Below are 17815 nucleotides of genomic sequence, written 5' to 3'. Positions count from 1 at the left end.
ACATAGCATTACCTTTAAAACATGTTTTTCTATCTCTAGTTGTAACTTGTATCCCACGTCCTGACTACTATTTGTAGGGTTGGACATAACTCCCATCAAAGTCTTTTTACCTTTGCAATTTTTTAACTCTACTCACAAGGATGCTACATCTTCTAATTCTATGTCACCGCTTTCTAAGGATTCGATTTCATTTTTAACAATTAAGCCAACCACACCCCCACCACTACCTACCAGTCCTTTCAATGTAATATGTATCATTGGCTGTTAAGCTCCCAAATCTGATCTTTCAGGCCTGACTCAGTGATGTGCACAAAGCCGTACCTACCAATCTCTTACTCTACAAGATCCACAACCTTATTGCATATCCTGTATTCAAATGTAGCATCTTCAGTCCAGTATGTTGTCCAAGTTGCATGCCATCTTGGACAATGTCTCCCATCCACTACATAATGTACTGGTTGGGCACAGGAGTACATTCAGCCAGAGACTCATTCCACCGAGATGCAACACAGAGCGTCATAGGAAGTCATTCTTGCCTGTGACTATCAAACTTTACAACTCCTCCCTTGGAGGGTCAGACACCCTGAGCCAATAGGCTGGTCCTGGGCTTATTTCCTGGCATAATTTACATATTACTATTTAATTATTTATGGTGCAACTGTAACGAAAACCAATTTCCCCCAGGATCAATAAAGTATGACTGTGACTATGACTATTCATCACCATTTTTATTTTGCCCCCATGTTACACTTCAGCTTATCCCACTGCCTGCCCTTCCTCAGAGTCTCACCGTACATTGCATCTAGTTATATACCAACTGCTCCTTCCAGACCTATCACACCAGTTCCCATCCCTCTTCCAAATTAAACCCTCCCAACAGCTCTAGAAAACATTTCTTCAAGGGTATTGATGCCCCTCAGGTTCAGATGTAACCTGTCCTTTTTGTATAGGTCATACCCTCCTCTTGAAGAGATCCCAATGATCCAGAAATCTAAGACCCTGCTCCTTCTCCAACTCATTTGCCAAGCATTCATCTGCCAAATCATCCTTCCTGGAAGCCCTGCTTTTCAGCTTTCTACCTAACTCCCTATATTCTTTCTTCAGGATCTTATCACTTTTCCTACCTATGTCATTGGTACCAATATGCAGTAGGACTTCTGACTGCTCATGCTCCTCCTTTGGAATGCTTCCGACCCGATCCGAGACATCCTTGACCCTGGCAGCTGGGAAGCAAAACACCATACATTCATTGTTCTTATGAGTGCTCTATCCAATCAATCAGATTTAATATCACTGACATAGGTCATGAAATGTGTTGCTTTGCGGCAGCAGTACATTACAATACATAATAAAGATCTATAAATTACAATAAGAAATATATTTCTTAAAACTAAATATTGCAAAAAGCAAGCAAAACTAAGTATTAATGTAGTGTACATGGGTTCATTGTCCATTCAGAAATCTGATGGTGGATGTGAAGAAACTGTTCCTGAAGCATCAGTGTATGTCTTCAGACTCCTGTACTTCCTGCTTGATGGTAGAAATGAGAAGATGGCATGTCCTGGGTGATGGTGGTCTCTGCTAATGGAATCCTCCTTTTGAAGACATCACCTTTTGAAGATGTCCTGATGTTGGGCACGCTAGTGCCCGTGATGCAGCTGGCAAAGTTCACAACTTCCTGCAGTCTTTTCCGATGATATGCAGTCGCCCCTCCATACCAGACAGTGATGCAACCAGTTAGAATGCTCTCCACTGCACATCTGTAGAAATTTCCTAGAGTCTTTGGTGTCATTTCAAGTCTCTTCAAACTCCTGATGAAATATATTTGCTGTTGTCCCATCTTTGTAATTGCATCAATATATTGGGCCCAGGATAGATCTTCAAAGATATTGACACCCACGAACTTGAAACTCCCCACCCTTTCAATGATGTTCTCTCAACTTCCCCTTCCTGTAGTCCACAATCAATTCCTTCACCTTACTGATGTTGAATACAAGGTTGTTGTTACAACACCACACAACCAACTGATCTATCTCACTCCTGTATGCCTCCTCATAGCCAATGTTTTTCACTTCAGCCAAATTTAGTTGGTTTAACACTTAAGATGGAAAAACAAAATATAGATAGAAAGTAAAGAATGACACATTAGGAAACTAGTTGAAGAAAATAATTTCATTTGACTTTTTAATTATTCTTGGGATGATTTTGCTTCTGTAGTTGGCAAAAGAAGCTTTAGTGGCTGTTAGAGTTCCTCCAGAACTTCTGGCAACGTTGTTATGACTAATGGATAGGAAATTCCTGAATATTCATCCAGTAATACTGAAGGAATGGACTTATCAAAATAGTATGTGACCTGGAGGGAAAATATGGGAAAAGAACAATGTTCCCACAACATTGCTATTCTTAACCACTTCTGAGGAGGTAACAGAAAAGACTGGTGCTCTTTAAGATTTGTTTGGCATTGTAAGTATACTACAGTCAGCACACACTGTTGATTAAGGGGATATATGTTGGGTCGAAGGAGTTTGGGCAAAGGAGAGAAAAACAAGAAAGAAACTGAAATAGAGAGGTACAGCCACACCTGTAGAGTGAGAAAGATACAGGTGGACACACTAGTGGTTATTCAAAGTTTTTTTTTAGTTCAGTATTTAGTCTCTGGGAAAGCAGTGTGCCAAGATGGAAGAGAACTGTCGTACCTCAAACTTAAATTGTGCATCTTTGAAGCAATGTAGAAGGCTAAAGGGAAATAGTTCAGAGTGGGAATGAGTCACATTACTCTGTATTGCTCTGCACCACTTCTACTTGTCCCTACTGCTCCAAGTAATTATTAGTTTGTCAACTTCATCTGTGTGCACCCTGTCATAGATGTTCCTTATGTTCTCTCACCCGTTCCCCTCTCTGCAACTTAAAATGCCCACCTGTTTTCTCATTGTTTCAGTTCTAATTCTCGTCCTTTCTTTCTATCCACACTCATGGTACCTGCCCAGTATACCCATTTTTTCCTCCAAGGAATGTTATCCAAATTGGGTCTAAGTCACCTTGATTTGATTGATGATTGGAAATTGTGTGAATCGAGCTAAACATTCTTGAATCAGAATCAGAATCAGGTTTATTATCACTGGCATGTGACGTGAAATTTGTTAACTTAGCAGTAGCAGTTCAATGCAATACATAATCTAGCAGAGAGAAAGAATAATAATAATAATAAATAAAATAATATTAATAATAAAGTAAATCAATTACATATATTGAATAGATTTTAAAAATCATACAAAAACAGAAATACTGTATATTAAAAAAATGAGGTAGTGTCCAAAGATTCAATGTCCATTTAGGAATCGGATGGCAGAGAGGAAGAAGCTGTTCCTGAATCACTGAGTGTATGTCTTCAGGCTTCTATACCTGCTACCTGATGGTAACAGTGAGAAAAGGGCATGCCCTGGGTGCTGGAAGTCCTTAATAATGGATGCTGTCTTTCTGAGACACCTGGGTACTCAGAAGATGTCCTGGGTACTTTGTAGGCTAGTATCCAAGATGGAGCTGACTAGATTTACGACCTCCAGCAGCTTCTTTTGGTCCTGTGCAGTAGCCCCTCCATACCAAGCAGTGATGCAGCCTGTCAGAATGCTGTCCACAGTACAACTACAGAAGTTTTTGAGTGTATTGTTGACATGCCAAATCTCTTCCAGCTCCTAACGAAGTATAGCCATGGTCTTGCCTTCTTTATAACTACGTCGATATGTTGGGATCAGGTTAGATCCTCAGAGACCTTGACACCCAGGAACTTGAAGCTGCTCACTCTCTCCACTTCTGATCCCTCTATGAGGGTTGGTATGTGTTCCTTTATCTTACCCTTCCTGATCTCCACAATCAGCTCTTTCGTCTTACTGGTGTTGAGTGCCAGATTGTTGCTGTGGCACCACTCCACTAGTTGGCATATCTCACTCCTGTACGCCCTCTCGTCACCATCTGAGATTCTACCAACAACGGTTGTATCGTCAGAGAATTTATAGATGGTATTTGAGCTATGCCTAGCCACACAGTCATGTGTATATAGAGAGTAGAGCAGTGGGCTAAGCACACACCCCTGAGGTGTGCCAGTGTTGATCATCAGCGAGGAGGATCTGTTATCACCAATCCGCACAGATTGTGGTCTTCTGGTTAGGAAGGTGAGGATCCAATTACAGAGGGAGGTACAGAGGCCCAGGTTCTGCAACTTCTCAATCAGGATGGTGGGAATGATGGTATTAAATGCTGAGCTATGGTCGATGAACAGCATCCTGACATAGGTGTTTGTGTTGTCCGGGTGGTCTAAAGCCGTGTGGAGAGCCATTGAGATTGCGTCTGCCATTGCTATTGTAGAGATAGGCAAATTGCAATGGGTCCAGGTGCTTGCTGAGGCAGGAATTCAGTCTAGTCATAACCAACCTCGCATAGTATTTCATCACTGTCAATGTGAGTGCTTCCGGGCGATAATCATTAAGGCAGCCCACATTATTCTTCTTAGACACTGTTATAATTGTTGCCTTTTTGAAGCAAGTGGGAACTTCAGCCCGTAGCAGTGAGAGGCTGAAAATGTCCTTGAATACTCCCGTCAGTTGATTGGCACAGATTTTCAGAGCCTTACGGGACCTTCCACCTTGCGAGGGTTCACTGTCTTTAAAGACAGCCTAATATCGCCCTCTGAGACAGAGATCACAGGATCCTCAGGTGCAGCAGGGATCTTCACAGCTGTAGTTGTGTTCTCCCTTTCAGAGCGTGCATAGAAGGTGTTGAGTTCATCTGGTAGTGAAACATCGCTGCCATTCATGCTATTGGGTTTCGTTTTGTTGGAAGTAATGGCTTGCAGACCCCGCCAGAGTTGCTGTGCATCCAATGCTCCCTCTAACCTCATTTGAAATTGTCTCTTTGCCCTTGAAATAGCCCTCCGCAAATCATACCTGGTTTTCTGGTTCAGGCCTGGGTCGACAGACTTGAATGCTACAGATCTAGCCTTCAGCAGGCGACGTACCTCCTGGTTCATCCACGGCTTTTGGTTTGGGAATGTACAGTAAGTCTTTGTGGACACACACTCATCCACACAGGTTTTAATGAAGTTAGTAACAACTGCAGCATACTCATCCAGGTACGAAGATGAATCCCTAAATACCGTCCTGTCCACCGATTCAAAGCAGTCTTGTAGGTGCTCCTGTGCTTCCCTTGTCCATACCTTCTTGGTCCTCACTACTGGTGCTGCAGTCTTCAGTCTCTGTCTATATTCAGGGGTAGAAGTACAGCTAAGTGATCAGACTTCCCGGAAGTGAGGGGGTGGAATAGCCCGGTATGCATCCTTGATAGTGGTGTTGCAATGGTCCAGGGTGTTGTTTCCTCTGGTATTGCAAGTGATATATTGATGGCAGTTGCTTAGTGATTTTTTCAGACTGGGCCTGGTTAAGATCTCCCAAAATGATGCTGAAGGCGTTAGTGTGCGTTGTTTCATACATGTTGATCTCATCTAAAGTCTGATTGACATTGGCCTGAGTTAGAATGTAAACTGCTACTAAAGTGGCCCCAGAGAACTTCCATGGTGGGTAGAAAGGACAGCACTTTACCGCTAGTTATTCCAGGTCTGGTGAACAGAATTGGGACAGCACTGATATATTTGTGCTCCAAGAAGAGTTGATCATGAGGTATACTCCTCCACTTCTGCTTTTGAGAGGCTCTATAGATCTATCCTTACAGTGTATCCTGCCAATTTTATAGTAGAAAGAAAAAATATTGAAGACACAATCCACTTGTCAACCACCAAAGCTTTCTTGGTTAAGATTATATAGTACTTGATTACTTTGACTATGTTGTCAATGGTAGCTACTCAGCTCTCCTTAGCAGGTTAGTACATTATTGCTAGTCAATTCTTTCATCTTGTTCATTTTATTGCCTTGCATGTCAGTTTAAGTTTTAATACGTATTGCTATCCTCCTTGTTTGATGTCTGATATTGCCCATCGTATGAAAGGAATTACCAGGCCCAAGTTGATTGATAACAAGGGGAAATTTATTTGGTTTAGTCATTTCAATGAAATTCATTGTAATATTAACACATATTTTAACGTTACCATAGTATGCCCATCAATCTGTAATTTTTTCTATTTGCTAAAAATGGAGAGCGCATGTGCTCGTTCAGTGTTTGTAAATAACATTACATTTATGGAAATACTTTACTCAGAAAATTTTCATGATTTTACTTATAATGTAATTTTATGATCCGCAATAATTTAACAGTAAGGGCATTATGAGTTAATTAAATATTATACATTTCATCTTTATTTATAATGCAAACTGGCTGCTATTAAAAGATGCACTTAAAGTATAGCATTGTAAATTTCTTACCTGTTGCATTTGTCTATTTTCTATCAATACGTAGTTTTAAGCACCATTGGTTTATATACATCTAATAATATAATTCCAATTTTATTTAAATTGTCATATCTTGTTTAAAACCCATTTCCTAAAACATACAGAGATGGTGCAATATGTATAAAGTAGTCTTTGCAAAATATGATCTCCTGTCTTTTGATGGTCCTGGATCCAACAGATTCTTTCAGTAACTTCATATCTAATCAACATTTTTTTGTTATGCCATCTGTTCCAAACATTGTACGCACACATCCTCAGTCGTAACACTCAAGAGTTCCTTGACAAGGATATTGTGTTCATTGTACCTTTTAAGATATGTTCACTACAAGTGTAGGTAGAATTGTTTTCTTGAGAAGGAGCATGTGCATTTTTATTTACATAGAAATTAGAAATCATATTGACGAAAGCTAATAAGAAAATCCAATTCCTTTTATTTTGCTGTCACTATCATTTCTAAGATACACTACTGTAGTTATTATTCTAGTTATCCTGAGAAGTGATCTATTTTTAGAAAGCAATCATGAATAATTTGAATGCAGTTACTTATTGTAGTTGTAGCACCCATAATTTATTTAACTGAATGGCTAACATGCCTGATAGTAATAGCTGAATTTCTGTAAACTCTGAAATAACAATAAAAACATTGACTTTTGAACAAATTGTTCTCATTATTTCATTCTCAATAATTTTAGTCATACTTTTGATATTTAAGACATTTGAGAAGTCAGCTAAACTTTACTTAGTGTGACAGTTTTATCTTATTGTAGGTTCATATTGGAGAGAGAGTTTATTTGAATGAATTGTAATACAGTAGCTTAAAATTGTGTTTATATAATGTTTGCAATTATAGAGGTAGCAGTATAATATTAGAAGATAATGGAAATATTCTGATGAGCAAATAGCGTGTAAGGATTAATCTGGAATCAAAATTCTATTGGTTCTGAACATTTTCTGCTTTTTATTAATATTTGATCTGATAGAATGAGAAGGATTGAATGTATAGATAAAATCTTTTTCCACCACTGGCAGTTTTGTTCCTTATTGTTTTCTATACTTTATCAAGAAAATAGCATCTAAAATTGATGTTTACAGTAAGTGGGTACTGCTTCAGATCCTGATCTTTGTCTGTTTGTAATTTTAGCAGAATTGTAATTCTTGTAATTTTCAACAGAACTGAAAATATCTTAAAATGTTAAGTGAGATTACTTTCCAGTAATCATTCAGATAAGTTAATGATAAACCTACTGAAACTCTCAGTTATATTTCTGCCTTTAATTTGCTTGTAAACCACTTGCAGAAGTTTATTACGCTTCCAACTTAAAGTTTTACTGGCAAGTTATTATGTTTTTGAGTATGCTGGATATAATGTGGATCAATTATAAACAGATGTACCATTCTAATTATTTCTCATGAATTAATACATGCTCTTTTATATATCTCCTACCATCTGTAGTGAGCATGCCTACCAGTGAAACTGAATCTGTGAACAATGAAAATGTGGCTGGTACAGAATTAGAAGATTTGAACTGCTGTGCTAGACTTGGGTAGGTATTTTTCTAACATATGATATTTCTGGATTAGCCAGGGCCAGGAAGTATGCCTATAACTTAACCTATTTATAGATTCTCTTCCTAGTTTGGTTTTCCATCCCTGATAGGAGAGTTTAGTATGCTAATTTATTGAGCAATAGAGCTTTGAATGTGATTATAAATACTTACACTACGCAGCTTTAATATCTTAAATTTCCTGTATACATCTTTGAAATGTTCTATTATACAATACCTGTAGCTGCTTTGTTTTTTGGATTAATATAAATCATATTTATTTAATAATTACTTTTCCTCCATCACAATAATAGAAAAATATTTCTCAGTGTTTATTGGTATTGAGGTGCTCACTCTGTTTAAACACAGAAGTGAGATTGTAGTCTCAGGTCAGGTTGCCTGTTACGTCTCTGGCGTTTAGACCAACAGTGAAGGTCCCTCATCTCTGAAAGTCGTCCTTTATCGTGTCAGTAGCTTCCTCTTGGTTTATCTCTATTGTCAATCATGTAAGCCCCAGATGGAGACTCAGGAATACCATCTCACTCAGATGTAGAAGGATTCTTCATTGCTGTTTCTGTAACAATTTGTTTTACCAGTTAGCCTTGAGCAGAAGCTGGTGAACCATTCTTAGTCTGGCCTCTACCTTTTGACCTGTTTGCATGGGTGACCCTACCGAGAGACAAAGCATGAAGCCCGGACTCCAGCCAGCATATCTCTCTGGGTCACTGAGGCACGCAAGCCTCCGAACCATGACAAGGTTGTTCTTCTCTTAGAGATTTTAGTCTAGGATGTTTCAATTCTTTATTGGACAAAACAATTGTAGCATAAAGCAATTACTATTTCAATAGATGAGCATATTTCTGAGTGATGTGGACTAGTGTGATAAATATGATGACATCATGTCCATAGTTGGAGAACTGTGGGTGGCATTCAATCTGGCATCCAAACTTATATGAACCATTGCGGCACGAGTTAAACCATTCGCCATAATGGGTAAAGAGTTAACACATTGAGCCTAAATCCACTGCAAGTGCACAGAGTTGATATATAAAGATGCCAGTCAGGTTACGATGCTGATTTACTTCCATCATTGACAAGCTGGAGTTCATTGATGCAGCCAAGGCATTGTGTTAATATCGCAAAATTCAAAATATGTCAAGCAGCAGAAAAGAACCTCACCCGATATTATCTGAAAGAATGCACTATGAATGTACTATATACTAGACGTATGAAATTTAAAACAAAAAGGAAAATGCCAAAAGTACTGAGATCAGGTAGCATCTGTGAAGCAGGAAACTGCATTACAGTTTCACATTAATTAACCAGCATTTTCTGTTTCTGCTTCTGTTTGAAGAGATCGTCAACTATAATTAAAACGAGTTGCATTTGATGTTGCTTCAATTCAGTAAATATTTGGTACTTCTAAACTTCATTGAATTTAAGAAGTTTAAGCTAAAGGAGTATATTTTGTCTTCATGATTTTCGCAGTAACTCTATTCTACTTTATAAAGTTCTTAGCAGCATGGCAAGGTGAATTTAAAGAGACAGAGAAGGACAATTCACTTGAAGGCAAATGAATAAGTTGTGGATGACACCCAACAGGATGCCAAGCTCAGTAAGGTCCACTCAGGAGCTCTTCTGTATAAATCTCAGTGAAAATACAATGGGATGAGTAGAAGCAGAATCAGGTTTATTGTCACTGACATATTAAATGTCATGAAATCTGTAGCTTTGCAGCACCAGTACATTGCAAAACATAAAAATTGCTATAAGTTACAAAAATAAATAAATTTTATAATAGACTAATAACAAGGTAGTGTTCATGGACCATTCAGAAATCTGATAGCAGAAAAGAAGAAGCTGTTCCTAAAACTTTGAGTGTGGGTCTTTAGGCTCCTATGCCTCCTCCCTGGACTGTGGACAGTAATGTGGAAAGGGCATGTCGTGGATACTGAGGGTTTTTAATGATGGATGTCACTTTCTTGAGGCACATCCTCTTGAAAATGTTTTCAGTGGCAGAGAGTGCTGTGCGGTGATGGAACTGACTGAGTCAAAAATCTCTTGCGGTCCTCTGCATTGGAGCCACCATATCAGGCTATGATGTGACGAGTTAGGACGCTGTTCACTGTACATCTATAGAACTTTGCAAGAGTCTTTGGTGACATATCTCCTCAAGCTCCTAATGAAGTAGAGCCATTGGCATGCCTTCTTTGTACTGGGCCCCAGACAGATCCTCTGAGATGTTGATCATTCCAAGAACTTGAAGCTGCTCACTCTTTCCATCACTGACCCCCTCAGTGATGACTAGTGTGTGTTATCCCGACTTCCCCTTCTGGTCCACATTCATTTCATTGTTCTTGCTGATGCTGAGTGTGAGGTTGTTGTTGTTGTGACATCACTCAACCAGCCAATCTATCTTGCCTCCTCATTGCCACTTGAGAGCACTTGGTGTTATCGGTGAATTTTGACGGTGTTTGAGCTGTGCCTAGCCACACAGCCATGAATGTAGAGGAGAGAAGTAGGCTAAGCACGCATCCTTAAGGTGCTCTTGTCTTGTATGTCAGTGAGAAGGTGTTATTACTGATCCACACTGAATGTAGTCTCCCACCGAGAAAGCTGAGGATACATATGCATAAGGAGGTCCAGATTTTGAAGATCATTAATCAGTAGTGAGGGGATGATGGTAGTAAACACAGAGTAGTAATCGATAAACAGCAACCTGACAGATGTTTTGCTGTTATCTAGCCTGGATTTCTATGAGGCTTTGTTTACATGCCATAACTTTCACCACAGAGCTGCATCAGGATCACCTTGTTAGTTGCAATTAACGAACTTTTCTGTGCAGACGCAAACTATAGCTAGAGCAGGAGCAATCCATAATATTTTATGCCCATTGCACAATAAGGTAGATTACAGGTGCCCTCTATTACAAGAGAACCAGATACATTTAATTTACCCCTGGCTGACCATATCTGTGAACCCCCCCCACCCACTTTTCTGGGCGTCTCTGGAAACCCAATTCATTAGCCGCTCGCTAACAGCCACTGGGTTCTGTGATGAACCCACCTTTCTCTGGCTTCGTACATCTAGGATGTGTAACAACTTTGGTCCCGCCAAATCCGTGAGGTTGGGATGTCTCGCTCACCTCGATTTGTGTGAATGCTGTTGAGATTTGCTGCCCCCAGCAAGAAATAACAGATCGTATGCTGCATACAATTTATAAAGTATATTTAAGAATGTTAATTTAAATGAACAGTTATTAAATGAATGAAAGAAAAAAACAAAAAAAGGGCCCATTACTTTTAAACAGTCAAATGTGCACTTAAGTTGGAGCTCATCTTGAGCTTGTCTGTCACTCACTCGCTGGACCCTCGGTCTGCATGAAAGCTCACACCACCTTCTGAACATCGCTCGAAACCCATCTCGAACAAACGGGTCTCCCACAGAATTGGTTCTTCCTTCTTGAAGCCAGCCAGCTGCACAAAGCAAAAGGGACAGCATCCTCAGCCATCTTTTCCCCCTGTCTCCTCCCAGCTCCCGCTAACAAAGAACAAAGAACAAAGACCCAGTGTTCTCCAGAACCTTCTCCCAATTCTACTCTCCTGATTGGCTGACAGCACATCCCTCTTACAAGCCTCTTATCTTAGCTCAAACCCAAACGAGTTGAAAGCAGAACAGACTGCTCTTATAGAACTGCTAAAATGAAATACTCACAGCACAGCAGTAAAAATCTTAACCAGGGCGTTACATGTGCATATTCATGAAGGTGCCTTTTGCTGTAAAGAAGTGGCATTTCTGTTTTTACACCAGCTGATGGTGTAGTGGCATTAACACTGGACTTTGAGGCGGATGGTCTAGAGTTTGAATCTGGATGGGTCCCAAACTTGGGTAGCCCAGTATCTGCACAGAAGAAAGGCCTGGCAGTCTACTTCCATATCTTGCCGCAAAAACCCCAGCGGACAACTACACTATCCATAGGGTTTCTATGAGTCGACAACAGCTCGATTGCACTCAACCACAACAAAATATAAAAGCAGAGGGAGTCCATTTGCTTAAATTTGCCATTCATTGAGATTAGAGTTGTTCATTTACTCAGGGTCACTATAATGTATGAACCCCATATTTCTTGTTCCATTAATATGTAAAAAGTCTCATGACTTTATTCTAACAAAATTTGAACCAGTTTTGTAACAACTAACAACCTGTTTATTCAGAGGGTCAAGAACAAGACCTAGTGGTAGCGTCCCCTACATCAACTAGCAACTGATAGATTACATCATTGTCCATGCAAGCAACCACAAAATAACCTATATAAGTGACTACTAGAGAGTTCACTGCCGAATCTGATCTGTTACAAAGTTATCACAAGATTGTTCTCATCCCTTTATAGTGCTCAGGGCTTCAAATTGACATTATTAAGCAACAGAATGGCTTTGTAGAATTGCACAATGTATCTTCTGTGAGACTTTTGAAACAAACTCTGGGTTTCTGATATCATGCCACACCAAATATTACTTTTCCTTTCCTCCAAAATATAATTTTTATTAACAGAAGCCGAGGGTTAACTTTGCTTTTTCTCCACAGATGCTGCCTGATCTCCTGACTGGTACAGCATTTTGTGCTTCTTATTTAATATAAGTGGTATGATTGATTCCTGTATGATGGATATCATTGCCTGAACCTTAGATTCAAACTTAGTTATAGTGGGGAGGTCATGGTGACATTGTACCGGATGTTGGTGGGGCAGCACTTGGACTACTGTGTTCAATTTTGGCCGCCCTGCTGTAGTAAAGGTATTAATTAACTGGAAAGAGTGTAGTAAAGATGCTGTCAGGACTTGAGGGACTGAGTTATAGGGAGATATTTGACAGGCTATGACTTTATTTCTTAAAGTATATGAGAGTGAGAGGCGATTTTCCTGTGGTGTATTAAATCATGAGGAGCTAAAGACAGGGTGAACACACAAAGTCTTTTTCCCCAGAACTGCATAGTCAAGAACTAGAGGGCCTAAGTTTAAGATGAGATGGTAAAGATTTAAGCGGAACTTGAGCAACAAATTTTTTATTACACAAAAGGTGGTAGCCATATGGAATCAGCTGCCAGAGCAAATGGTTAAGGCAGGTACAATAGCAACTTTTAAAGTATGGTTGAACAGGAAATGTTCGGAAGGTTATGGGTAATGAGACCAGCTTGGTCTAGAATAACATCTAGGTCAACATAAACCCATTAAGCTGAAGAACCTGTTTCTATGTTACCTAACAATGACTCTATGAAATATCATATGTGGCAATACTTTTGCGTCTATTTACCTTATAGTTGTATTTTGCAATTTTCCATGGGTAATAAAAGAAATTTTGCCACATGTATTACAGGAGAAGATAATGCAATGCAATTTTAAGGAGGCTAAGTTGGAGTTCAGCTGTCAGGCAACTTAGGTTCAGTTATAGGAAAAGATGTGCTGCTTCTTTATAACAAAGGAGCTTACAAGTCTATTTAATGGATTACTGAGATTCCAAAATAGGTTATTCCCTAGTTGGGGATAGCTTTAAGGTCGAAGGGGATTAAGGAAAGAAGTTCAGTTACATTGATGAGATTTTGTAACATACGACCTGAAAGAGTAATGGAGACAAAACATACTTGAACTAGCATTCTCCTGAAATTGCTACAATCATCTGATGTTCACTACCTATGTCTTTCTGAAGACTTGTAAATGTTTTGCATATTCATTTGACTGGTGTCTTACTGGGCAATAAACTAATTTCTTTTATGTTTAAAAAATAGAGCCACTATTACATTTCAGAAAAGTTACAAAAATTGATGAAAACATGTTTGTAAAACATAGTGCTAAATGTGTTCTGTGAAAATGAAACCACAAAATATACTAAGATTTAATAAAATCATATTTCATAAATTCAGTTGAATAAATTGAACTGTCGAAAAGAACCCTACTTAAAAAGCAGTTCATATTTCCATCTGTAATATATGTAAGAATACTTGTCTAGAAATTTGTACTTAATTTGTAGTGTTACACACACAATATTACCAACGTTTGTAATAGTGAATACATATTTTTATCTTTAACTACTTCCAAAAAAGGTAACGTCATGGCTAATTTACTGGAGGAACACAAAAATAAATCCCATCAATGGGGCTGGGAAATTTAATTTTCTAAATAAAATCTAATCTGAAATAATCTCATTAAAGGTGACGGTAAAGATACCAGAGTGTTAGCTAACCCATCACTAATAGCCCACTCCAGATGCACAGCAAATAGCACGTCCACTCTGCTTGCACCTGTAGGCTGAAAGAAAACTAGATAAAGTCTTTTATTCCTGATTAAGGAGTTTGTATAACCTTCCTAATACAACAGTAGGGTTCGAACTGAGAGATGAGGCAGAGATCACAACTGCAGTTGAAATGATCAAGAAGGTAGGAAGCCTAAAGTGACTGTGACACTGACCTCGGTAGATGAAACAGGCAAGGCATACATGTAAGGTTATAATTAAGATCGGGTCACCTTCACAAAATGAAAAAAGAGTGCTGTCAAGTTCTAATGGTAATCTTGAAAACAATTTTTAGACCAGTGATATTTAAAATCTCACAAGCTAATTGTTGTGTGTCAGACTTCAGCTGCATTTTGTCCCTCAGACCTCTGCTGATATCTCTCGGGAGAGAACTACAGAATGCATGTGATCCAAGTTAACCCAGTTTTCAACTTGACGGTGGCCTTTTTAGTTTGGAGTTACGTGAGCAAGTTTCTAGCCTACTTAACTCCCATATAGCCTTTGTCTGCAGTGTATAGCAGTGAACCTTTTATGCATTTGTTTTGGTTATATTCCTTATTTAGTTCAAGCCCTTCCACGTGAGGCAGTCCTTCATATTCGAATCCATCAGTGCCATTTATTACATCCGGTGCCCCAGTGTGCTCATTGTTTCATCAAGTGCCTCCATTCCATCCGCTATTACAGCCCGGATCCCTAGCGGTCAGCCATTTTAATTCAACTTCCCATTTCCACGCCGGCATGTCTGTCCCCAGCTTCCTCTGACTGCCAAATTGAGGCTAGATGCAGATTAGAGGAAAAGCACCTCATATTTTGGCTTGGTAGTCCCCAACCTAATGGCATGAACATGGATTTCTCTACCTTCCAATAACCATGCTCCCCCATTCTCCTATTTTTCCATATCTCACTGTCCCACTGAGCCTTCCCTTTCCCCTCTCACACACTCCCATCTGCTCATCAGCTATACCTTCCTCCCTCTGGTTCCCCTCCTCATCTCCTTCCCTTTATTTCTTGATCCACTCTCCTTACAGATTCCATCTTCTTCAGCCCTTTGTCACTTTCACCTATCATCTCCCAGCTTCTTACACCATTCCACTTTCCCCCTCCCTCATCTGCATCCCCCTTTCACCCAGATCTACTTTTTACCTCTCAGGTCATACTCCACTTCCACCTTTTTATACTGGCTATCTCCCCTGTTTCTTTACAGTCCTGATGAAGGATCTCGCCTGTAACGTTGACTGTTGATTTTCCTCCACAGATGCTGCCAGGCCACTTGAGTTCTTTCAGCATTTCGAGTGTTGTTCCAGATTTCCAGCATTTGCAGTCTCTCTTGCATCTCTGTGTTGTTTAAACGCATGTTTTTGATCAGTATTGTTAGAGGCTAGTATTACGGCTGAGAAAGGTACTGCAGTCATGTTTGAAGCTGACCTGACAGAAGTGAAAACTGGGACAATATAGGAGATACTAGGTTCCAGCATGTTCCAGTGCTGCACTGGAGGAACAGAGACATGAGCACAGGAGGCCTTCAAAAAAATGATTAAAGTGGCAGAAGTGTAAAGAGCTACATAGGTTAGTGTCAGGAGTCAAGCCCTGAGGATATCATGAGGCAAATTTGGTTGTTTTGTACAAGTCATCATACATCACAGATTTCATGCATTCTCAAGTAATGAAGCATGATTGTGAGATCACCTGAACTACTTCCCAGCACTCTTTCTTGCCTCTCCTCTGCAGAGCAACTGGAGTTCTCCCTCCCTGAGGAGCCACACCAGACTGTTTATTTTGCTAGTCCTTCAAGTTGTTTATCAACCAAGTTGCTTGGACTACTGCTGACCATGTAAAGATGATGGAAGGCACTGTCTTCTCTGCCTGATGACACCTTAGCCCATCTTCCATCATACTCACTGACGATTAGAAACTTAATACCAACCGTACTGCAGCAATTGCTTTAACATCATGTAGGAATATGAACATTGTACAGCTCCTAAGGGAGTGCATTAGGATAATCATTTGACCTTTGTATGATACTTGCCATGGGTTGCCTTGTTGAATTTGGTTTGAAATGGTAATTTTGCATTAGCTTTTACTTATCGTATTATGGCCAAGTAGGTGCTGCTCTGGTCAGTGGTAGAGGGAAGGGAAGCTTTGAGATTGTCGGGTGAATAGGAAAATAGAGCTGCGATAATGAATATATATTTTAAAGATATTTTTCATGGATAGTCTAGATAGAATAAGGTATCTAGCTTATCCCTGTTCTTCTTTCTCTGCCTTTACTGTTTATCTTGTTCCTGCTTCTCTGTGCAACTGTTTTGATTCACTTATTTTATAACGAATATTAGAGTTCTTGCAGTCGTGATATCAATGGCTGCGATACCTATGTTGTGCTTGTGCATCAGGTATTGAAATAATGAGCCAAATCACAGCAGAAATGGTCCATTGCCCAATATGAAAAGATATGAAAAGCAACCAAGATGACCCTCTGTATCTGAGAGTTTTCCTTCTGAATAGACTACAAGCAACATTGAATGGTAGATCTTAGAATATTTGAATATTCATTGAGAATATTTGATGAGTTTAAAAAACTGCTTCAAGTATGATAAATGGATTGACTAGACTTCCTAAAATTGTGAATATTTATGCCTCAGAAGAAAATTATGCATCTATAATGGTGGCACAAGAGCTTTCCAAGACTAATACCACCTCATTCTAGACCCTGCGGGCGACAACTCTTGAAATACATGTCCTAGAGTTTCTGGTTCTACTACCCTTTTGGGCAGGGAGTTCCTGAAACACACCACCATCCTCTGGGAAAGTCTCCTTTGAAGTGTGTCAGTTTAAGTATTGAGCTTGGGTCCTTGGTGAGAAATTTTGTTGTGCTGATGTTGTCATCCAGATTGACAAAGAGCTGTGCATTAAGAGGTATCTCCCTCAGAACAGATGCACCACAAGACTGTGTGTTTAGCCCCCAACACGTCCCCCCACTGCTGTACTTGCTTTGTTCTTATGATTGTTTGCTGATGACCCCACTGTCATTAGTTGAAAGAAGGGTGGGGATAAATCAGCATATGGGAAGGAGTTTGAGAATCTGGCTGAGTGGTGCCCCAACAACAATCTCTCAATCAATGTCGGCAAGACCAAGGAGATGATTATTGACTTCAGGAGGTGGAAACCAGAGATCCATAAGCCAGTCCACATTGGGGGATCAGAGGTGGAGAGAGTCAGCAACTTTAAGTTCCTTTGTGTTATCATTTCAGAGAACTTGTCTCAGGTCAGGCGCGTAAGTACCGTCACAAAGAAAGCATGGCAGCACCTCTACTTTCTTAAAAGTTTGTAAAGATTTGGCATGTCATCTAAAACTTTGACAGACTTTTATAGATTTGTGGTGAAGAGTACATTAACTGATTGCATCATAGCTTAGTATGGAAATGCCGATGACCTTGTATGGAAAAGCGTACAAAAAGCAGTGCATACGGCCCAGTCCATTACCAGTAAAGCCCTCCCTACCATTAAGCATTTCTGCACAGAATGCTGTCACAGGAAAGCAGCATCCATCATCAAGGACTCGCACCATCCAGGCCACCATGCTCTCATCTCGCTG

General features: G+C 39.7%; 1 protein-coding gene across 2 annotated transcripts in view; it reads left to right on the top strand.

Moving 5' to 3' along the window:
* cacna1c (calcium channel, voltage-dependent, L type, alpha 1C subunit) overlaps nt 1-17815 on the top strand; it is a 669326-nt gene that overhangs the window by 392204 nt on the left and 259307 nt on the right. For both annotated transcript variants that reach the window (XM_063058026.1, XM_063058027.1), the window contains one exon: nt 7849-7939. In XM_063058026.1, the coding sequence (XP_062914096.1) occupies nt 7849-7939 (91 nt within the window). The remainder of the gene's footprint in view (nt 1-7848; nt 7940-17815) is intronic.

The sequence above is a fragment of the Mobula hypostoma genome, chromosome 9, assembly GCF_963921235.1.
Source record: "Mobula hypostoma chromosome 9, sMobHyp1.1, whole genome shotgun sequence".
Classification (NCBI taxonomy): domain Eukaryota; kingdom Metazoa; phylum Chordata; class Chondrichthyes; order Myliobatiformes; family Myliobatidae; genus Mobula; species Mobula hypostoma.
Note: the sequence above shows the minus strand (reverse complement) of the source record. Positions and strands in the feature narration are given on the sequence as shown.